This window comes from Ammospiza caudacuta, chromosome 5, assembly GCF_027887145.1.
Source record: "Ammospiza caudacuta isolate bAmmCau1 chromosome 5, bAmmCau1.pri, whole genome shotgun sequence".
In the NCBI taxonomy this organism is placed as follows: Eukaryota; Metazoa; Chordata; class Aves; order Passeriformes; family Passerellidae; genus Ammospiza; species Ammospiza caudacuta.
The window spans coordinates 77,672,030-77,693,974 of NC_080597.1; the positions used below are offsets into that span (position 1 = coordinate 77,672,030).

General features: G+C 55.0%; 1 protein-coding gene across 1 annotated transcript in view; it reads left to right on the forward strand.

Annotated features, from left to right (window-relative positions):
- Positions 1 to 21,945, forward strand: part of SHANK3 (SH3 and multiple ankyrin repeat domains 3) — a 133,522-nt gene that overhangs the window by 97,545 nt on the left and 14,032 nt on the right. Inside the window, exons 21-24 of the mRNA XM_058805981.1 lie at positions 4,412 to 4,435; positions 6,605 to 6,732; positions 8,454 to 8,556; positions 18,528 to 20,853. Of these exons, the coding sequence (XP_058661964.1) occupies positions 4,412 to 4,435; positions 6,605 to 6,732; positions 8,454 to 8,556; positions 18,528 to 20,853 (2,581 nt within the window). The remainder of the gene's footprint in view (positions 1 to 4,411; positions 4,436 to 6,604; positions 6,733 to 8,453; positions 8,557 to 18,527; positions 20,854 to 21,945) is intronic.

Below are 21,945 nucleotides of genomic sequence, written 5' to 3' on the forward strand. Positions count from 1 at the left end.
GCATGTGCGCCGTGGGGGTGTGGGAGGCGCGGGGGGGGGGCGGGGGAGCCGGATCCCCGTCCCTGTCCATGGGGATGTCCATTGGGATGTCCAGGGGATGTCCATTGGGATGTCCATGGGGATGTCCAGGGGGATGTCCACAGGGATGTCCAGGGGATGTCTATTGGGATGTCCATTGGGATGTCCATTGGGATGTCCAGGGGATGTCCATGGGGATGTCCATGGGGATGTCCAGGGGGGTGTCCACAGGGATGTCCAGCGCTCTGGGGGCGCATCCCGGCGGAGGTGGGCGTGGGAAGGATGTTGGGAGTGTCCAGGTGGGTGTGGAGGGGTTGGTGTGCCCTGGCCTTGGGCATCCTGCTCCTTTCCCGGATCCTTCCCTGCTCCTTCTCTGATCAATCTCTGCTCCTTTCCCTACTCCATTCCCTGATCAATTTCTGATCTGTTCCCAGCTCCTCTACCTGTTCAATTCCCTGCTCCTTTCCCAGCTCCTTTCCCTGCTCCTGCTTCTTTTCCTGCTCCTCTCCCTGTTCCTCCTACTCCTCTTCCTGATCCTCATCCTCTGCCTGCCTCTCTCCCTGTTCCTACTCCTTTTCCTGATCCTCTCTCTTCTCCTGTTCCTTTCCCTGCTCCATTCCCGGTTTAATTCCCTGATCCATTCCCAGCTTCTCTCCCTGCTCATTTCCCTACTCCTTCCATTCCCTACTCCATTCCCTGCTCCATCCCAGTTTCATTCCCTGCTGCTTTCCCAGTTCCATTCTCTGATCAATTCCTGATCCATTCCCAGCTCCTTTCCTTTCCCCTTCCATTCCCTGCTCCATTCCCAGTTCCTTTCCCTGCTCTTTTCCCAGCTCCCTTCCCTGTTCCATTTCCTGCTCCATTCCCTAATACTTTTCCTACTCCTGATCCTTTTCCTGCTCCTCTCCCTGTTCCTCCTACTCCTCTTCCTGATCCTCATTCTCTGCCTGCCTCTCTCCCTGTTCCTTTTCCTGCTCCTCTCTCTTCTTCTGTTATTTTCCCTGCTCCATTCCCTGCTCCATCCCAGTTTCATTCCCTGCTCCTTTCCCAGCTCCTTTCCCTGTTCCATTCCCTGATCAATTGCTGATCCATTCCCAGCTCCTCTCCCTGCTCCTTTTCTTGCCCCTTCCATTCCCTGCTCCAGTCCCTGTTCCATTCCCTGCTCCTTTTCCCGCTCCTCTCCCTGTTCCTCCTACTCCTCTCCCTGATCCTGCTCATTTTCCTGATCCTCTCTCTTCTCCTGTTCCTTTCCCTGCTCCATTCTCTGCTCCATTCCCCAATCAATTCCCTGATCTATTCCCTGCTCCATTCCCACTTTCATTCCCGGCTCCTCTCCCTGATCCATTCCCTGATCAATTCCCTGCTCCTCTCCCTGTTTCTTTCCCTGCTCCTCCTACTCCTCTTCCTGATCCTCATCCTCTGCCTGCTCCTCTCCCTGCTCCTGCTCCTTTTCCTGATTCTCTCTCTTCTCCTGTTCCATTCCCTGCTCCTTTCCCAGATCAATTCCCTGCTCCATTCCCAGCTCCATTCCCTACTCAATTCCTGATCCGTTTCCAGCTCCTCTCCCTGCTCTTTTCCATGTTCCTTCCATTCCCTGCTCCATTCCCTGCTCCATTCCCAGATCAGTTCCCTGCTCCTTTCCCTGCTCCTTCTCCTCCTGCTCCTCTCCCTAATCCTGCTCCTCTCCCTTTTCCACTTCTTTTCCCTCCTCCTGTTCCTCTCCTCACTTTCCTGCCTCCTTTCCATGCTCCTCTCCCTGCTCCTGCCCTTCTTCCCGATACCCTCCCTGCCCTTCTCCTGTTCGTTCCCCTGATCCATTCCCAGCTACTCTCCCTGCTCCATTCCCTGATCCATTCCCTGCTCATGATCCTTTTCCTGCTCTTCTCCCTGTTCCTCCTGCTTCTCTTCCTGATCCTCATCCTCTGCCTGCTCCTCTCCTGGCTCCTGCTCCTTTCCCTCCTCCTGCTCCTTTTCCTGATCCTTTCCCTCCTGCTCCTCCTGCTCCTCTCCCTGCTCCTGTCCCTGCTCCTCTCCTCACTTTCCTCACTCCTTCCATGCTCCTCTTCATGCTCCTGCTCTTCTTCCCGATACCCTCTCTGCCCTTCTCCCGCTCCATTTCCTGCTTCATTCCCTGATCAATTCCCTGCTCATGATCCTTTTCCTGCTCCTCTCCCTGTTCCTCCTGCTCCTCTTCCTGATCCTCATCCTCTGCCTGCCTCTCTCCCTGCTCCTGCTCCTTTCCCTCCTCCTGCTCCTTTTCCCTACACCTTTCCCTTCTCCCAGCTTCTCTCCCTGCCCCATTCCCACTTTCATTCCCTGCTCCTCTCCCTGCTCCTCTCCTTCCTCCCCCGTTTCCTCATCCTGCTCCTCTCCCTCCTTTCCCACACCCGGCAGTCCCAGGTTTTGATTTCCCATCTCTGGGCAGGTCCCAAACCCTGCCAGGAGAGCTCCAGAATTCCAGGAGAGCTCCGGGAGAGCTCTGTGAGAATTCCAGATGAGCTTCAGGTGGCTCCAAGTGAGCTCTGGAATTCCAAGAGAACTCCAAGTGAGCTCCAGGAGAATTCCGGGACAGCTCCAGGAGAATTCCAGATCTCCAGGATTGCTCCACGCCCCCCACCCCGCTGCCACTCCCACATTTCCTGCTGCTTTCCCATCCCGCTCCACATTCCCAGATTCCCTGAAATCCTCTCCACTCCCACCATTCAGAATTCCTTGTTTTTCCTAGCCGTTGTGGCCAGCTGGGATGTCCCCAGGACCCATTGGCAGGGTGGGAGCCGATCCCTCTCCATCCCTTCCCTTTTCCTGGATCCGCTGACGCTTTGTCCCTGGATGTCACTGGAGCGGCCATGTGGCCACGGAGGGATGCCAAATCCCAGGAAAACTTTGGAGCATCCCTGAGCTGGCTTGGAGGCCATCGATGCTGCCCCAGCATCCATGGGAATTTGGGATTTTCCATGTGGGAATGTGGCATCCTGGAGCCTCAGCAGGATCCCACATTACCCCTGGTTTTCCATGTTTTCCCTGTTTTCCATGCTCTCCGTAGTTTTCAATGTTCTCCCTGTTTTCCACAGTTTTCGATGTTCTCTCTGTTTTTCCATACCGTCCTTGGTTTTTCAAGCTCTCCCTGTTTTTTCCATGCCCTTTCTGGTTTTGCATTCCTTCTGCTTTTCCACATTCCCCCTGTTTTCCTTAGTTTTCCATGTTTTCCCTGTTCTCTGTGCTCTCTGTTTTTCCATTCCTTCTGCTTTTCCATGCTCTCCCTGGTTTTCCATGCTCACCATTTTTTCCCCTGCTCTCCCTGTTTTCCATGCCCTTCCTGTTTTTCCATTCCCTCTGGTTTTCCATGCCCTTTCCAGTTTTCCAAGCCTTTCCTTGCTCCCTGTGCTCCTCCTTGGAGCCAGACCCTGCGGGATCAGGACAGATCCCAAAATTCCCAGACTGGATCAGCTGGGATTTATTTTATCCTGAGCCTCAGCCTGGATTCCCACCCTGGAATTCCCACCCTTGATTCCCAGCATTTCCAGACCATTATTCCCAATCCAAGGTTCTTTTTTTGGTGGGAATTCTTGGGAGCAGAGCCAGACCGGCTCCTTTTTCCTACTTTTCCCCCATCCCAGATCCTGGGATTCCTCCTTCCACCCTTCCAGCAATTCCCAGTTTTCCTGGAGAGGGATTGGGAGCAGCAGTCCCAGAGAAGGATCTGGAGGCCATTCCAGCTCTGATCCCACAATTCCCATGAGTTTTTCTGGGAATTGTAGTGCTCATTCCTATGGATCCAAGGAATGGGCTGGAGCTATTCCAGGGAAAACAGGGGATCCGTCCTCTTCCCATCTTTCACTCTGGGTTTTCCCGTGGATCAGCATTCCCAGGATTTGGTCTGGAGCCACTCTCCTTCCCAAGGAAGAGTCAGGGACATCCCCAAAAAATCTCTGCCGGGTGCTTCTCACCCCATTTTCCATGGATCCCAAACACTCCCTGTGCCCTTCCCAACCCTTTCCCTGACATTCCAATCCCCTTGGAGCAGCAGATTGCCAGCAGGATGCTCCAGGATCCCTCCTGTGCTAAAATCCATGGGCTTGGATGTAGAGAATTGCCCTGGCAGCTTTTCCATGGCTTGGGATGGAATTCCAGCCAATCCCACTCTGGATTCCCCGGATCCATGAGGATCCATGAGGGATGATCCCAGCCTTGGGATAAATCCCAAATCCCGGGCCAGAGGGACATTCCCAATGGATAAAGGCTGGAATTCCAGGTGCCCTGCCCAAATCCCACATCCCAGGCCGGATCCCGCATGCCAGAGGCCGGGAATTGTGGGCAGAGCCAGGCTGGAGCCGGGAACGGGGGCGGGAATTGTTCCATGCCGTTGATTCTGTGTTTTGTTTCCCATTCCAAGCCTCCATGCGGAGAAGGAAAGGGGGTGAGTGAAACTGAAATTCCCGGGATTCCGCTGGGATCTGGCAGGATCCAGACTGGGGGGAGATCCTGGCATCCTGAGGGTCGCTGTTCCTGCAGCGTCTCAGGGAATTCAGCCGGGAGTTTGGGAATTTGGGATCGGCTCCAGTGGTGTCCAGGAGCTGCTCCAGTAGGAATTGGAACGCCTGGAATTGGAATGCCAGGAACTGGAATGCCAGGAATTATGGAGCCGGGAGTTGGAACAGCTACATGGGATTCAGCTGGGCACGGGCAGACTGGTCCTGTATCCCAAAATTCCCAACCCTGCCATTCCCAGGTGTGATTCCTGCTTTGGATTTTCCCCATGGGAATGTCCTGTGTGGGATCCTTGGGAATGACAATGTCCAGCTTTATCCCAAATAGCCAAAGCCTCTCCTGGCAGTTCCAGGGAGTTTATCCCACTATTCCTGGCAGTTCCAGGTGGTTTATCCCCATATTCCTGGTGGATCCATGCAGTTGATCCCATTATTCCTGGCAATTCCAGGGAATTTTTCCCACTATTCCTGGCAGATCCATGTGGATTATCCCGCTGTTCCCACCCAGAGGATGTGTCAGGAATGTCGTGTGAGGGCCGCAGAAGTTTTTGGTGGCAAGGTTGGATCTGGATGGGATTGAAGGTCCCTTCCCACCCAACCCCTCCTGGGATTTTCTGATCCAGGATTTTCTGTCCTGCTGGTTCCCATTCCGTGTTCCCCATGGAGATGGGCATGTGGGATCAGCTCTTCCAGCAGGGATCCCGTGGGGATAGGACAGGGAAAAAGCCGAGTGGGAATTACTGTGGGAAGTGTCTGAGGGATCCTCCCAACCCTTCCCTGGATCGGGCAGATCCAGAGGGGGCCACACACGAGGACCCCTGGATCAGGAAAATCAGCTGGAGGTTCCCAAGGATTGGAGATGGATCCAGGATGCTTTTCTTCCAGAAAAGATTCCAGGGAGAGCTCCCAGCACATTGCAGGGCCTGCAGGGGCTCCAGCAGAGCTGCAGAGGGACTGGGGACAAGGCCTGCAGGGACAGCACCCAGGGAATGGCTCCCACTGCCAGAGGGCAGCCATGGGTGGCATCTTGGCAATGAGGAATTCCTGCCTGGGCTGGCATTGCCACAGCAGCTGGGGCTGTCCCTGATCCCTGCAGTGCCCAAGGCCAGGCTGGAGAAATCTGGGATCGTGGGAAGGTGTCCCATGGAATGGGATGAGCTTTAAGGTCCTTCCCACCCGAACCATTTCATGATTCCATGTCCCACAATTCCATGGAAGGTCCAAGGACCAGCCTGGCTTCAGGAGAATTCCAGGGCTACCATTCCCACCTGGACACAGGTGGAGCTGCCCAGTCCCTCTCCCAGGGCAGGAATTTGGGATATGGATCCAGCTGGATCTGGGAAGCGCCATCAGTGGCACAGAGCCAACGGCCCCATATTCCCATTCCAGTTGGGAATTCCATAGGCTCAGCTCAGGTGGAATCAATGGAAATTAATCCATGTCCACCCTCTGCCTTTTCCCATATCCTGAGGTTCAGGATTCCAGCTGGAATTCCCAAGGGAATGGATCCACTGGGACACATCCAGGCACAACTTGGTGTTCCCAAGGGATAAAAGTGCCAGGGTGGATCCTGGAGCTGGGAATTCCAGTCCCCACTCTCCATTCCCTGAGTTTGGACACGGCTGTGGTGGCTCTGCTGATATTCCCAATATCCGTGGGCGCCAGATCCTGCCCCAGACACGGAAAGTTGGGATCATTCAGGGAGTCCATTCCAGCTGGGAACATCCCAGCTGTTATCCCAGTTTATCCCAAACAAAAGCCAGATGTGCTGGAGTCGTGTGGATCCCACGGGCATCTCCATGTCCTGGGATTCCCTGGATCTCCCACCCTCCTGGCAGGACTCAGCTGATCCCAAATACTCAAAATTTGGGATGAACTCACTGGTTGGCATCAGACAGAGAATTCCTTATAATGTGGGGTGGGACAGCACTCACGGAATTCCCCAGCTGAGCGGAATCGGCCCCCACAAATCCATGGAAAGCCACTGCCTGAGGAGAGGAGAGGCAGGGATGGTCCCCCCCATTCTCTGGGATGAACTGCGTGAAGGGAGCGATGCCAGGGCTGAGCCCCGGGATCAGCTGGTTTTCCTTGGATTCCAGAGAAGCTGGATGAGATCCTGGCGGCCGCGGAGCCGGCGCTGAGGGCGGAGCTGGTGGAGGCCGATTCCAGAGCGGCCACGGTGAAACAGCGCCCGACGAGCCGGAGGATCACCCCCGCGGAGATCAGTGTGAGACAGCGGGAATGCCGCGGGAATGGGATGGGAATGGGATGGGAATGGGATGGGAATGGGATGGGAATGGGATGGGAGGGTCACCCCTGCGGAGATCAGTGTGAGACAGCGGGAATGCCGCGGGAATGGGATGGGAATGGGATGGGAGGGTCACCCCCGCGGAGATCAGTGTGAGACAGCGGGAATGGGAATGGGATGGGAGGGTCACCCCTGCGGAGATCAGTGTGAGACAGCGGGAATGCCGCGGGAATGGGATGGGAATGGGATGGGAATGGGATGGGAGGGTCACCCTTGCAGAGATCAGTGTGAGACAGCGGGAATGCCGCGGGAATGGGATGGGAATGGGATGGGAATGGGATGGGAATGGGATGGGAGGACCATCCCTGTGGAGATCAGTGTGAGACAGCGGGAATGGGAATGGGATGGGAGGGTCACCCCTGCAGAGATCAGTGTGAGACAGCGGGAATGGGATGGGAATGGGATGGGAATGGGAATGGGATGGGAGGGTCACCCCTGCGGAGATCAGTGTGAGACAGCGGGAATTCCGTGGGAATGCAGGAGTGGGATGTGGGAATGGGGGCGTGGAATGTGGGAATGGGATGGGAGGATCACCCATGCGGAGATCAGAGTGAGCCTGCGGGAATTCAGCTGGAATGGGGACATGGCATGTGGGAATGAGATAGGAATGGGATGGAAGGATCACCCCTGCAGAGATCAGTGTGAGCCAGAGGGAATCCCACCAGGAATGGGGCCGTGGGATGTGGGAATGAGATGGGAGAGAGCCACAGGATCAGCCCTGCGGAGATCAGTGTGAGACAGCGGGAATTCCACAGGAATGGGGGCGTGGGATGTGGGAATGCGATGGAAGATCACCCCTGCAGAGATCAGTGTGAGCCAGCGGGAATCGGGGATTGGAATTCCCAGGAACAGAGAGTGAAATTCCAAGGAAGGAAGGAGAGGGACAGGACCACATGGAAAGGGATGGGAAGGATCTGGAGGGTCTCACTGAGGAGATCAGTGTGAGCCAGAGGGAATCCCACCAGGAATGGGGGCCTGGAATGAGGGAGAGGGATGAGAGGGAATGGGGAATGTCCTTACCAGGAATGGGGAGTGGGATTCCTGGGAACGGAAGGAGAGGGAAGGGAGCCCATGTAGGAGGATGGGACGGAATGTGGTGCCAAGGGGAGCTGGTTCAGGAGCAGAATTCCCAGGAATGCAGAGCCTGGGAGACCCCGATCCGTAGCAGGGCCTCAGCACTCCCTCGGCTTCCCAGGATCCCCATCCAGGGCTGGGAATCCGCATGGATTTCCCAGGGAAGGCTGGACAAGCAGCTTGGGAGGAGCCGGGAGAGCTGGGCTGGATGCAGGGCTGGAATTCCACCAGAATCCGGGGGGGAGCACGGAGGAGGGAAGAGGAGGAGGCTCGGGATTGTGCTGGGAATGCTGCGGGTGGGAGGCAGCTCTGGGAAAAACGGGACAGGAGCTCCTGGAGCCATCCTCACCGGATTCCCACCTGGAGCGGGCAGGGAGATAGGATGAGACCCAGGAAATTATCCCAAAGTTTGGAATTCCACTGGATGGAGCAGCAGGAAGGAGGAGGCAAGGGGGGTCTATCCCATTGGGAAGAGCTCCCATTTTCCCATGGTTGGAAGTTCAGGTGGACATGTCGGGTCCTTCCAGCAGCATCCAGACTGGGAATTCCCTGTTTTTCCCTTCCAGTCCCTGTTTGAGCGCCAAGGAATGGCACATCCCGGGGTTCTGGCGGGAACGGAGAAGCCCCACTTGCCCCTCCGGAAAGGAATTCCACGGACCAAGTCAGTAGGTGAGGAAAGACCCGGGAGAATCCCTTGGGAATGAGGAGGGAGGGTCCCTGCGGGATGTGGAGTTGGTGGGAAAGGCTCGGCCCTTCCCAGATCACTCCAGCTCTTGGATTTTGGAGTATTCCATGAAATTCCATGGAATTCCGGCTTGGAGGGATGCCGGAAGGTGGGACTGGAGAATTCCAGGAGAGAATTTTGGGAGGGAATTCCAGGAGTGCTCGGAGCGGAAGGTGGGACTGGAGAATTCCAGGAGAGAATTTTGGGAGGGAATTCCAGGAGTTCCCGGATCGGCTCTGCCAAGAACAGGGGGGCTCTGCCACCCCCAGTGTTGGCACTGAGCACTCCCGACGGGAATGGCACTGAAACCAGGAATGCCAGAGTTGGGGTTTAAGAGGAGCAGGATGAGGTCTGGAGGAGGCACCTGGAAGTGGGGGATCCTTGAGCTTTTCCCAAAAGATTCATGGAGTCTCCAAACCCAAACCCATCTCTGGAGGGTTCTTGATTGTGTTCCCAAAGATTGATGGTGCCACCAAACCCAAAATCCATCTGTGGGAAGTCCTTGACCCCATCCCAGAAGGTTTTTGGTGCCACCAAACCCCAAATCCACCTTTGGTGGGCCCTGGACTTTGTCCCTAGAGATTTCTGGAGTCTCCAAACCCAAAACTGCTTGTTGTGGATCCTTGAGCTTATCCCAAAAGATTTAGGAAGTCTCCAATTCCAAAACTATCTCTGGTGTGTTCTTATTTCCATTCCCAAAGATTTCTGGTGACACCAAACCCAGACTTGGCTGTGGGGGATCCTTGAGCTTATCCCAAAATATTTATGGTGTCTCTAAACACAGAATCCATCTGTGGGATGTCCTGGACTTTGTCCCAGAGGTTTATGGTGCCACCAACCCCAAACCAGCTGTGGTGCATCCTGGACCTTGTCCCTAAAGATTTCTGGATTCTCCAAATCCAAAACCATCCTCTGGCGGGTTCTTGATTCTGATCCCAAAGATTTCTGGTGCTACCAATCCCAAAATCCATTTGTAGGTAGTCCTTCACCCCATTCCAGGTTTTTGGTGCCACCAAACCCAAAATCCACCTGTGCTGGGTCCTGGACATTGTCCCTAAAGGTTTGTGGTGCCTCCAAATCCAAACCTGGCTGTGGGATGTCCTGGACTTTATCCCAAAAGATTTATGGGGTCCTCAGCCCCAAAACCATCTGTGCTGGATTCTTGATTCTGTTCCCAAAGATTGATGGTGCCACCAAACCCAAAATCCATCTGTGGGAAGTCCTGGACCTTGTCCCAGAGGTTTATGGTGCCACTGAATCCAAAATCCACCTTTGGTGGGTCCTGAACCTTGTCCCTAAAGATATCTGGAGTCTCCAAACCCTAAACCATCTGTTCAGCTCAAGCAACCCTTGAGCTTATCTCAAAAGATTTATGGAGTCTCCAAACCCAGAACCATCTCTGGTGTGTTCTTGATTCTGATCCCAAAGATTTCTGGTGCCCCCAAACCCAAAATCCAGGCTGCCCCTGATCCCTACAATGCCCAAGGCCAGGCTGGACACTGGGGCTGGAGCAGCCTGGGGCAGTGGGAGGTGTCCAGAGGCTGGAAGTGGATGGGCTGGGAGGTTCTTCCAACCCAAACCCCACCAGGATTGGGGAATTGTGGAATCCTGGCCCATGGAATGCCGGCAGTGCCTCGGGAAGGGCCCCCGAGCCCCCCAGGGATCCGTGCAGGGAGAGCCCGGGAAAAGTGGGATGTGCCCCGGGCTGGGGCCAGGGCAGCTCTGCGGGGATCGGGGCCGGGATCGGGAATGTCCTTCTGGGCCTGCCCAGCTGCTGCCAGGAGCCAGCGGGGATCGGGATCTGCTCCAGGGAATGAGCCCCGGGAAGAGAGGGAGCGGCCTCAGCCTGGGCCAGGGCAGGCCCAGCTCCCGGATTTGGGATCGTTTTCCATGGAAAGGGGTCAGGCCTTGGCAGAGGCTGCCCAGGGAGCTTTGGAGTCACCGTCCCTGGAGGTGTCCAAGGAATTCCTGGAGGTGGCACTTGGGGCTCTGGTGGGGGTCAGGCCCAGCTTGGATCGGTGACCTCGGAATTCTTTCCCAGCTCAGTAATCTGGGAATTCTGTGCTCACACCCCCATGAGAATTCCCAGCACATCCCGGTTATCCCAGACCTTCCCAGGAATTCCCAGCCCGTGCAGCCAAACCCCCTGGAAAAAAAGGGATTAAAATCATTCCTTGAATCTCCAGCAAATCCCAGTGGGAGAATCCTTGCTCCAGGCAGGAATGGCTGCAGCTGCCACAGCACATCCCGACAAAAAATCCAGGGAAAAATCCCACCCAGGAGCACCAGATCCATCCCCACAGGAGGACAACCCTTGGAATGGAGGGGACCCAGCCCCAAACCCGAAGCAGCTCCTGGAAGAAACCATTCCCGTGGAATTCCAGGGAAACGGGGATGGAAAAGAGGTGGAGAGGGAGGAATCGGGTGGGAATGGGGCTGGAATTAGAAGTCCTTGAGCTGTCATTCCACACCCACGGCCAGGAGCTGCGCAGTCACTTGATTCCCGGGGAAAAATCCCTGCACGGGCGAGGAAGGAGATGGAAAAGCAGCGCTCGGATGGGTTTTTTTTGGGAATAAATATTCCCTGGCATTTGCGTATTACAGCAGCACTGCAGATTCCCAGGGAGAAGAGATCAAAAAGATTCTAGGGGGAAAAAAATTCCTGGGATAAAGATGGTTAACCCCTGGCTGGCTGGAATAAAAAGAGGGAGAAAAGATCAAAAATATTCCAGAGGGGGGAAAAAATCCCAAGATGAAGGTGGTTAACCCCCAGCTGGCTGGAAAAAAACTGGGAGAAAAGATTTCAGGAAAAAATCCTGGGATAAAGGTTGTTAACTCCCGTCTGGCTGGAAAAAAATGGGAGAAAAAGATCCAAAATATTCTGGGGAAAATTCCCGGGATAAAGGTGGTTAACCCCTGGCTGGCTGGGAAAAAAAAAATGGGAGAAAAAGATTTTAAAAAAAGTCCTGGAAAAAATCCCTGAATAAAAAGCAAGGATGGGAGGAAAATGGAAAAAAAAAAAAAAAAAAAAAAAAAAGCGGGATGGGAGGAATATTTGGAGGAGAAAGGGAAGGAGTGGGGGGAAGGGGAGGGGAGATAATTCCTGTCAGACTTCCAAGATTTCTGCCAGCGCCATCTGCTCCGGCAGCAGAGTTAAAAACACTCCGGAGACTGCGGAGCTGCCATGGCTCCCGGAGAGAACTCCAGAGGGTGGAGCCGCTGCCTTTGGAGGGATGGGAGGGATTTGTGACCCCTCAGGATCATCGGGAATGTTGGGAGAAGCTGGGAAGTGTCCTGGTGTTAAAGCGATATCCGGGATGGAATCCTGGAATGGTTTGGGTGGGAAGGATCCTCGAGATTCCCAAATTCCACCCCATTCCAAGGGCAGGGACACCTTCCACTATCCCAGGGTGCTCCAGCCTGGCCTGGGACACTTCCAGAGATCCAGGGGTAGCCACAGCTGCTCTGGGAATCCTGGGCCAATCCTGCGTGCCAGAGGATGGAGATTCCCACCCCCGGACACCAAAAATTGGAGATTCCCATCCCTGGATGCCACGGGACAGAAATTCCCAACCCTGCGCTCCAGAGGATGGAAATTCCCATCCCTGGACACAAAAAGACAGAGATTCCCTTTCCTGGACACCAAAGGATGGAAATTCCCATCCCTGGGCTCCAGAGGATGGAGATTCCCAACCACGGATACCAAAAATTGGAGATTCCAATTCCTGGGTACCAGAGGACAGAAATTCCCATCTCTGGATACCATAGGACAAAGATTTCCATCCCTGGGCTGCAAACGATGGAGATTCCCATTCCTGGGCTCCAGAGGATGGAGATTCCCATCCCTAGGCTCCGGGGGATTGAAATTCCCATTCCTGGGCTCCAGAGGATGCGGATTCCCTTCCCCTTCCCACTCCAGTATTTGCACCCTCCTGCTCCAGGTCTTTTTTTGGGATTCGCTCCCTCATCCCAGCCTTATCCATCACTAAAGAATGCATGGAATGAGGTTTTCCAGGGATTTGGGCTGTTATGGCAACGGCCCCGGGAGCTTTCGTGGCAAGGCTTTGTGTTTTCCTTGGAGATTAATTCCATGGAGTGCACCAGGAATGGCTCCGGGGGTTGCCAGGCTACGCTGGGAGCGCCATTCCCATTCCAGGGAATGCTGGGAGTTGGTTCTTACTGGTCCTTACTGGTGGCTCTGTTTGGATTCCAGCTCTTTATTCCCGAGCTCCGGAATTTGATCCCAGCGCTGTCCCGGTGTTCCGTGGGAAGAGCGGGAGTCTCCCATGGCCCCGGGTGGGGTTTGAAGGGAGCAGAATTCCATGGAAAACAGCAAAGGGAGGGGTTGATTTGGGGTTAAAAAATTCCTGGGAATAGGAGGACATTTGGGACTTTTCCCAGAGGATATTCCCACTTTTCTCCCATCCCTCCTGAGAGCCTGGAGCAGCTCCCAAAATTCCAGATTCACTGGGAAGTTGAAGGTTTGGACACCCTGTGCTTTCCTGGGACACAGGGATTGAGATCCAGGGGTGAATCGTGGAATCCTGGGATGGTTTGAGGACCTTAATCCCATCCCATTCCCACCCCTTCCGTGGACAGAGACACATTCCACATCCCAGATTTCTCCAACCTGGCCTTGGACGCATCCCAGGATCCAGGGGTAGCCGCAGCTTCTCTGGGAATTCTGTCCAAGAGCCGGATGTTCTGGATTTGTTCCCTTTTAAGGATCTTTGAGGATCCTTTAGAGATCTTTTCCAAGGACAAATTCCCTTGGGAATTCCAGGAGCATCTCCAGGCTCCAGCTGCTGCAGGGATGGAGCCCAGTCCCAAAATTCTCCACACCTGATCCAGCCCCCAGCATTCCAGGCTGCTCCCAGGGGATCGCTGGTGGCTTTTACCCCCCTCTGGAGATTCCCAGGCAGAATTCCATGAAAAGTAAATAAAGCTCGGCTCTGGAGCATCCGTGCTGGGAATAAACAGATCCTGCTTTTCCATGCTCCTTAAAATTCCTGGGAGGAATTCCCTCCTCTCCTGAGGTTCTGTAGGAATTTGGCCACAGCAGCTGGGATGGGGGGAGGATTTGGGCAGGATGAAACAAAACAGCCCCAGAATTCAGGAAAAACCTTCCCTGGACCCAGCAACTCCACTGGAATTCCAAAGGATCTGCTGGGAAGTGGCTCAGTGGAGAAGGATCTACTGAAAAACTTTGTCCCTGAGGCCGGTGGGATCTTGGGATGGATTGGGAAGAGCATTCCCAGCAGGACAGGGAGAGCTGGATCCAGGTCTGGGATCCTCAGGATAAGAGGGACCTGGAGGGATGGGAAGATGAGGAAGGGATAGGACATGGAATTGTTGGAACAACTCCAGAGGAGGAACCAGGATGATCCAAGGCTGGAAAAATTGGGATTGTCCAGTCTGGAGAAGGGAAAAAGGGAAAAAAAATCGAGGGTGACCCAGCTGTGACCTTCCAGAACCTGCAGGAACTCCAGGAATGGCTCCCATTGCCAGAGGGCAGCCATGGAATTCCTGCCTGGGCTGGGATTGCCAGAGCAGCTGGGGCTGCCCCTGATCCCTGGCAGTGCCCAAGGCCAGGCTGGACACTGGGGCTGGAGCAGCATGGGACAGTGGGAGGTGTCCCTGCCCTTGGAATGGGATGGGATTGGGATGGGATTTGAGGTCCCTTCCCACCCAGATTCCAGGATTTTTCCATGGGAAGAACATCCGGACTCTGGAGGCTGTGGAATCTCCTTCCCTGGAGATATTCCTGATCCAGCCGGACACATCCCTGGGGAACATTCCCAACGAAATCTCCAATGGTTCCTCCCCCATTCCATGGTTGCTCCGAGCTCCCTTTTCCAAGGAACCCTGCCCAAATCCAGGGAGCAGTTCCAGGATCCAGGAGTGGAGCTGCTGCCAAAGTGACACCCAAGGTGGCTCAGCTCCTTCTCCTGGGAATGGCTGGAAAACCGAGGGATGATCTGGGAATGATCCCATGGCTGTGGCTCAGCCGCTGCCACAGGGCAGGAATGCTGGGTGGGAATGAACATGAAATTCCTGGGATGTGCTGTTCCGTAGTGTCCCTTCTGCTTGGCAATTCCTTGGATGTTGTTTTCCATGGTGTTCCCTACATTTGGCAATTCCTTGGATGTTGTTTTCCAGAGCATTCCCTGCCCTTGGATGTGGTTTTCCATAGTGCTCCTTGCCCTTCACAATTCCTGGGGTGTTGTTTTCCGTCGTATTCCCTACCTTTGACAATTCTTTGGATTTGGTTTTCCATAGTCTTCCTTACCTTTGTCAATTCCTGGAATGTGCTTTTCCGGAGCCCCTTTCACTTGGCAATTCATTGGATGTGGTTTTCCCTAGTGCCCCTGCCCTTGGCAATTCCTGGAATTTGGTTTTCCATAGTATTCCCTGAATGTGGCAATTCCTGGGATGTGGTTTTTCCGTGGTATTCCCTTCATTTTGCTATTCCTTGGATTCGGTTTTCCGTCGTTTTCCCTGAACATGGCAACTCCTTGGATTTGGTTTTCCATAATTTTCCCTGCATTTGGCAGTTCCTTGGATGTGGTTTTTCCCTGGTATTCCCTGCATTTGGCAATTTCTATGGATGTGGTTTTCCATAGCGTTCCCTACATTTGACAATTCCTTGCATTTGGTTTTCCATAGTATTCCCCACATTTGACAATCCCTGGGATTTGGTTTTCCATAGTATTCCCTGAATGTGGCAATTCCTGAGATGTGTTTTTTCCATGGTATTCCCTACATTTGGCAATTCCTTGGATTTGATTTTCTGTCATTTTCCCTGAACATGGCAAATCCTTGGATGTGGTTTCCATAGTATTCCCTACATCTGACAATTCCTTGTATCTGGTTTTCCATAGCATTCCCTACCTTTGTCAGTTCCTGGGATGTGATTTGCCAGAGTCCCTTCCACTTGGCAATTCCCCGGATGTGAATTTCCATAGTGTCCCTGCCCTTGGAAATTCCTGGGATGTGGTTTTCCATAGTATTCCCTGAACATGATAATTCCTGGGATGTGGTTTTTCCATGGTATTCCCTGCATTTGACAATTCCTTGGATGTGGTTTTCCATAGTGTCCCCTCCTCATGTAGGGAAGAATGGAGGAGGGTTGGATCCAAGGACTGGATGTCCCAATGTCACCCCTGATCCGGCAGCCATTCCCAGGACATTCCAGAGGGAAGATCCTGCTTTCCCACTAGATTTCCTGCCCAGCTCCCCTATTCTGTGTCCTGGGACATTCCAGGCCCAGGGATGGTGCTCAGATCTTCCCAAATATCCCTGTGTCACCTCCCAGCTATTCCCAGAAATCTCAGAAAGGCAGGACTGAGGTTTATTTTGGGATCTTCCTGCTGCTCCCAGAACATTCCACGGCTCCATCTAGTGCAGGTTCCCAGATTCCCAAGGAAAAAAGGGCAAGAACGGGATCATTCTCCCAAATTCCCCCTGCTGGCCTCGGCTCCGGGATTTCAAAAAGCTTGGGAAAGGCACATTTTCCATGGCTTTGTCCAGGCTCCCTTTGAACCCGTTCCATGCTGCCGGTTCTTTATTCCCACAGCACATCCCCAATTCCCAAAAATAGCCCAGTTTCCAGCACGACCAACAGCATGGGATGGAATTTCAGTGCCAAATTCCTCCCTTTTGTCCCCATTGGATTCTGCCTCGGGTGGAATCGCTGACGGATTCCGGGCGGAGCTGCCGGAGCCTCTCGGTGCCACTGGAAGAGCATTTTCCATAAAGGAAAATTCGCTCCAGAGGCCAGAAATAAAAAAAGCCCAAATCCTCTCCGGAGCCGTTTGAAAGCTTGGGAAGAGCGGAGGAGGGATTGGGAAGGAGGAATTTTCCCTAAGGACAGGTGAGCACGGCGGATCCAGGCTCGGGAATGAGGCTGGAGCTGGGAATGGAGGGGGGGATTGTGGCGTGAATGGATTTTAGGATCACGGAATGGCTCGGGCTGGGAAGGCCCTGAAATCATCCCAATCCACCCCTGGTTTGTTCCTGCTTTAACATCCAAATCTTCGCAGCGTCTCCGAGTATTCCCTGAAAAAGCAGGAATTCCTGCTAGACCCTGCCGGGCTCAGTCTGGCACTCGGGAACAGATGTCACCCCTCGGGAAAGCGGGAAGTGTGACGGGAGCCGCGCCCGTGCCGGTGGCACTCGGGTGTCTGGCACGTTGGCGGTGGCGGCGCTTCCGTCACCGGAGCTGCTCGGGAAGGGGTGGGAACAGCTCCCGTGGGAGCCGATCCCACGGGAATGTGGCTGTGGGGAGGCTCTCAAGGAATCGTGGGATGGTTGGGATTGGGGTGAGCTCAAAGCTCATCCCATTCCCAGCCTTTCCATGGGACAGCTTCCACTACCCCAGGGTGCTCCAACCTGGCCTTGGGTGCTTCCAGGGATTTGGGGGGATCCACGGCTTTCCTGGGAATTCCGGCTGGTTCCTCCAGTTTCAGAGCTTCCACTGGAAGTTTCTCCAAGCTTTTTCCAGTGAGGCTTGGAAAGAGGAAAAGTCTTGGGAGCAAAGTGGGGTGGGAGGAACAACCCCAGCCACTTCCCGATTTGTCCCAGAATTTCCAGTCTGGGAATTCTCTCGGAATGTCCTCTTCACTGGTCTCCTCGTTTTCCAGGTGTCGATGAGAAACTCATCCCTGGTTCCACTCTTTTCCTTGTTTTCCAGAGACAGCAAATTCATCCCTGACTTTACTTCTCTCCTTGTTTTCTATGGGAAGACAAGAAATTCATCCCAGATTCCATAGTTCTCCTTGTTTTCCAGGTGGAAGATGAGGAACTCATCCCTGACTTTGCTCTTTTCCTTGTTTTCCATGTGCAGACCAGAAACTCATCCCCGATTCCATTTCTCTCCTTCTTTTCTGGGTGGAAAATGGGAAACTTCTCCCTGACTCCACTCTTTTCCTGGTTTTCCAGGTAGGGACTACAAACTTATCCCAGACTCCACTCTTTTTCTTGTTTTCCATGAGAAAACAAATTAATACCTGATTTCACTTCTATCCTTATTTTCCAGGGGGAGACAAGAAACTCATCCCTGACTCCCCTGTTTTATTTGTTTTCCTTGGGAAGACAATAAACTCCTCCCTGATTTCATTGTTTTCCTTGTTTTCCATGTGCAGACCAGAAACTCATCCCCGATTCCATTTCTCTCCTTGTTTTCTGGGTGAAAAATGGGAAGCTGCTCCCCGACTCCATTCTTTTCCTTGTTTTCCAGCTGGAAACCAGAAACTCATCCCTGACTTTTCTCTTTTACTTGTTTTCCACATGGAGACAAATTCATCCTTGACTCCATTTCTCTCCTGGTTTTCCAAGTGGAGACAAGGAATTCATCCCTGACTCCACTCTTTTTCTTGTTTTCCATGTGGAGACAACAAATTCATCCCTGGCTTCACTTCTATCCTAATTTTCCAGGTGGAGACAAAGAACTCATCCCTGACTTTAGTTCTCCTTGTTTCTCAGGGAAAGACAAGAAACTTCTCCCTGATTCCATTATTTTCCTTGTTTTCCAGGTGGAGACCAGAAACTCATCCCTGACTTTGCTCTTTTCCTTGTTTTCTGTGTGGAGATGTGAAGCTTCTCCTTGACTCCAGTTCTCTCCTTGTTTTCCAAAGAATTCATCCCTGACTTTGCTCTTTTCCTTCTTCCAGGGGAAAACAAAAATCTCCTTCCCTGACTTAACTTCTCATTTTCCAGCTGGAGACCAGAAACTCATCCCTGATTCCATTGTTTCCCTTGTTTGCCAGGTGGAGACCAAAGACTCATCCCTGACTTTAGTTCTCCTTATTTTCCACATGGAAAATGGGAAACTTCTCCCTGACTCCACTCTTTTCCTCGTTGTCCAGCCGGAGACCGCAAACTCATCCCCAACTCCTCCGTTTTCCTTGTTTTCCAGGGGAAGACGAGAAGCTGGCGGCGTCCTTGCTGGACGGGAAGTTCCCGCGGAGCACCTCCATGACGGACACGGTCCGGGAAGGCCACGGGATCCCCCCTCCCCCTCAGACTGCCCCTCCCCCGCCCCCCTCCCCCTATTACTTCGACACCGGCCCCCCTCCGTCCTTCTCACCCCCGCCGCCGCCGGGCCGGGCCTACGACACCATCAGGTCCAGCTTTAAGCCGGGCCTAGAGGCCAAACTGCACGGGCTGCCTCAGGTGCTGAGCGCAGCCGAGATGTACGACCAGGCCAGGGGCTCCATGCCCTACCCCGAGCGGCAGAAGAGGGCCCGCTCCATGATAATCCTCCAGGATTCCTCCCACCTCCCCGTGGAACCCACCGAGATCCCGCGGCCCGGCCCGGCGGCGACGCCCCCGGAGAAGCTTAAGAGGAAAGGCCGGGTCATCGACAACCCCTACGCCAACATGGGCCAGTTCAACGTGAGCCTCTTCGCCCCCACCAAGCCGCAGAGGAAGAAGAGCCCCCTGGTGAAGCAGCTCCAGGTGGAGGATGCCCAGGAGCGGGCGGCCTTGGCCATCACCGGCGGCTACTCCTCCCGGGAGCCGTCGCCCACGCGCCGGGGCCACCGCCTGGACTACCAGCACCACCCCAGCATCGCTCAGGTGGAAGCCGCCGGCCTCCCCTTCGCCACCGCCATCGCCGCCGGCGTCATGAAGGACCGGGACCGGCGGCTGGACGAGAGGAGGAAATCCACGGTGTTCCTGTCGGTGGGAGCCATCGAGGGGCCGGCGCCGGGCGGCAGCGAGATGCCGTCGCTGCAGCAGTCGCGCTCCATCGACGAGCGGCTCCTGGGCAGCCGGGACGTCCTCCTGCCGTCCCCCGTGTCAGCTTTAAAGCCATTAATCAGCAGCTCCTCCTCGACCTTCATCCACCCCCTGACAGGAAAGCCCCTGGATCCCAACTCGCCCCTGGCGCTGGCGCTGGCCGCAAGGGAACGGGCGCTGTCCACTCAAGTCCCATCCCGGTCACCCACCCCAATCCACAGCCCCGACTCGGACAGAGCCGCGCCCCTGTTTGTGGACATCCAAACCAAAGAACCGGACAGGGGGGACCTGGAGAGCTTGGTGTCCCCCGCCTACTCCCCTGGAGGGAAGGCGGTGATGGCGGCCGACGCCGGCGCTCTGACCCCCACCAAGAGCCCCTGGGGGACTCCAACCACCCTGCGGAAGGAGCCCGAGGTGCGAGCGGAGACGCCGAGCAAGGAGGAGAAGAAACCCGAGGACAAGAAGTCCATGATCATCAGCATCGTGGACACATCGCAGCAGAAGACCGCCGGCCTCATCATGGTCCACGCCACCAGTAATGGTCAAGACGAGATAGGCCTGGAGATCAAGGAGGAGACCCCGGCCGTGCCCGAGGTCTGCGCCGAGCCGGTCGAGTCCCCCAAGGCCGAGCCCCAGCCCAGCCCCGTGGGGAAGCCACCGGTCAGCCCGGCCTCAGAGAAGGCGCTGGGCCAGGGCAGCTCGGAGGAGGAGGTGGAGCCCTACACGGTGACCCTCCCGCCCGCCCAGCTGTCCTCCAGCGACGAGGAGACCCGCGAGGAGCTGGCCAAGATCGGGCTGGTGCCGCCCCCGGATGAATTCGCCAACGGGGTCCTGGTGACCACCCCCGGCACCCCCGTGAGCCACCTGGCCGCGCCCAGCACGCCGTCCCTGCCAGCGGCAGCAGTAGCACCTTCTCCCCCCGGCGCGACACCCTCAGGGAAGCCCTCGGACGCCCCCGCGGCCCCAGAGTCGGCGGCGGACTCGGGAGTGGAAGAGGTGGACACCAGGAGCTCCAGCGACCACCACCTGGAGACCACGAGCACCATCTCCACGGTCTCCAGCATGTCCACGCTGTCCTCGGAGAGCGGCGAGCCCACCGACACCTACACGTCCTTCGCCGACGGCCAAACTTTTCTACTCGAGAAGCCACCAGTGCCTCCAAAGCCCAAACTCAAGTCCCAGCTCAGCAAGGGGCCGGTTACTTTCAGGGACCCACTTTTGAAGCAGTCTTCGGACAGCGAGCTCATCTCCCAGCACCACGCGGCCACGCTGGCGGCCACCAGCGCGGCCCGGCCACGCTACCTCTTTCAGAGAAGGTCCAAGCTATGGGGGGACCCCATGGAGAGCAGGCCCGGCCACGGGGCCGAAGAGGACAAACCAACTGTGATCAGCGAGCTGAGCTCCCGCCTCCAGCAGCTCAACAAGGACACGCGCTCCTTGGGCGAGGAACCGGCCGGCTCCGCCCTGGATCCCGGCAAGAAGTCGCCGGTGGTGGCCGCACGGTAAGAGCCGGGCGTGGCCAGGGTCGGGGACGGGCGGGTGACGCTGCCAAGGAGCCCGATGTGGCTTTGAGGGACACCTCGGAGCTTTGGGAGCTCGGCGGAGGGGCTGGAATGTCAGTGGGAGTTGTGGGATGGGCTCCTGGCGTGCCGTGGCTGTGGCTGCTCCCCCTGCTCTGCCCTTCCTGCTGCTCCGTGTCCTCCCCTCCCCGTGGTGACAATGGCGATGATGAGGTGACAATGGCAATGATATGGTGACGGTGGGGGTGGTGTGATGACAATGGTGATGGTGTGGTGACAATGGCGATGGTGAGGTGACAGTGATGATGCCATGATGACAATGACAACGTGAGAATGACAATGCTGTGGTGACAATGCTGTGGTGATAATGACGATGCCATGGTGACAATGCTGTGGTGACAATGACGATGTCCTGATGATGATGCTGTGATGACAATGACGGCATGACAATGACGATGCTGTGGTGACAATGACAATGTGGTGACAATGGGGATGCTGTGGTGACAATGACGATGTCCTGAGGATGATGCTGTGGTGACAATGATGCTGTGACAGTGAAAGTGCTGTGGTGACAATGACGATGTGGTGATAATGCGGATGCTGTAGTGACAATGCTGTGGTGATAATGCTGTGGTGACAATGATGATGCCATGGCGACAATGACAATGTCCTGACGATGATGCTGTGATGAGAATGACAATGTCATGACAGTGACAATGCTGTGGTGACCATGACGATGCTGTGGTGACCATGACGATGTTGTGGTGACAATGACGAAGGGGTGACAATGGCGATGCAGTGGTGGCAATGGTGTGGTGACAATGACGATGCCATGTTGATGATGCTGTGATGATGATGCTATGGTGACAATGACGACGTTGTGGCGACAATGACGATGTTGTGGTGATGATGACAATGCTGAGGTGCAATACTGTGATGACAATGATGATGTGGTGACAATGATGACCCCATGGTGACAATGCTGAGATGACAATGCTGTGGTGACAATTTCGAGTCCTGGGTCACCCCCTCCGTGTTCTCTCCTGGCCAAGCACCAAGGATGGGTTTTTCTGG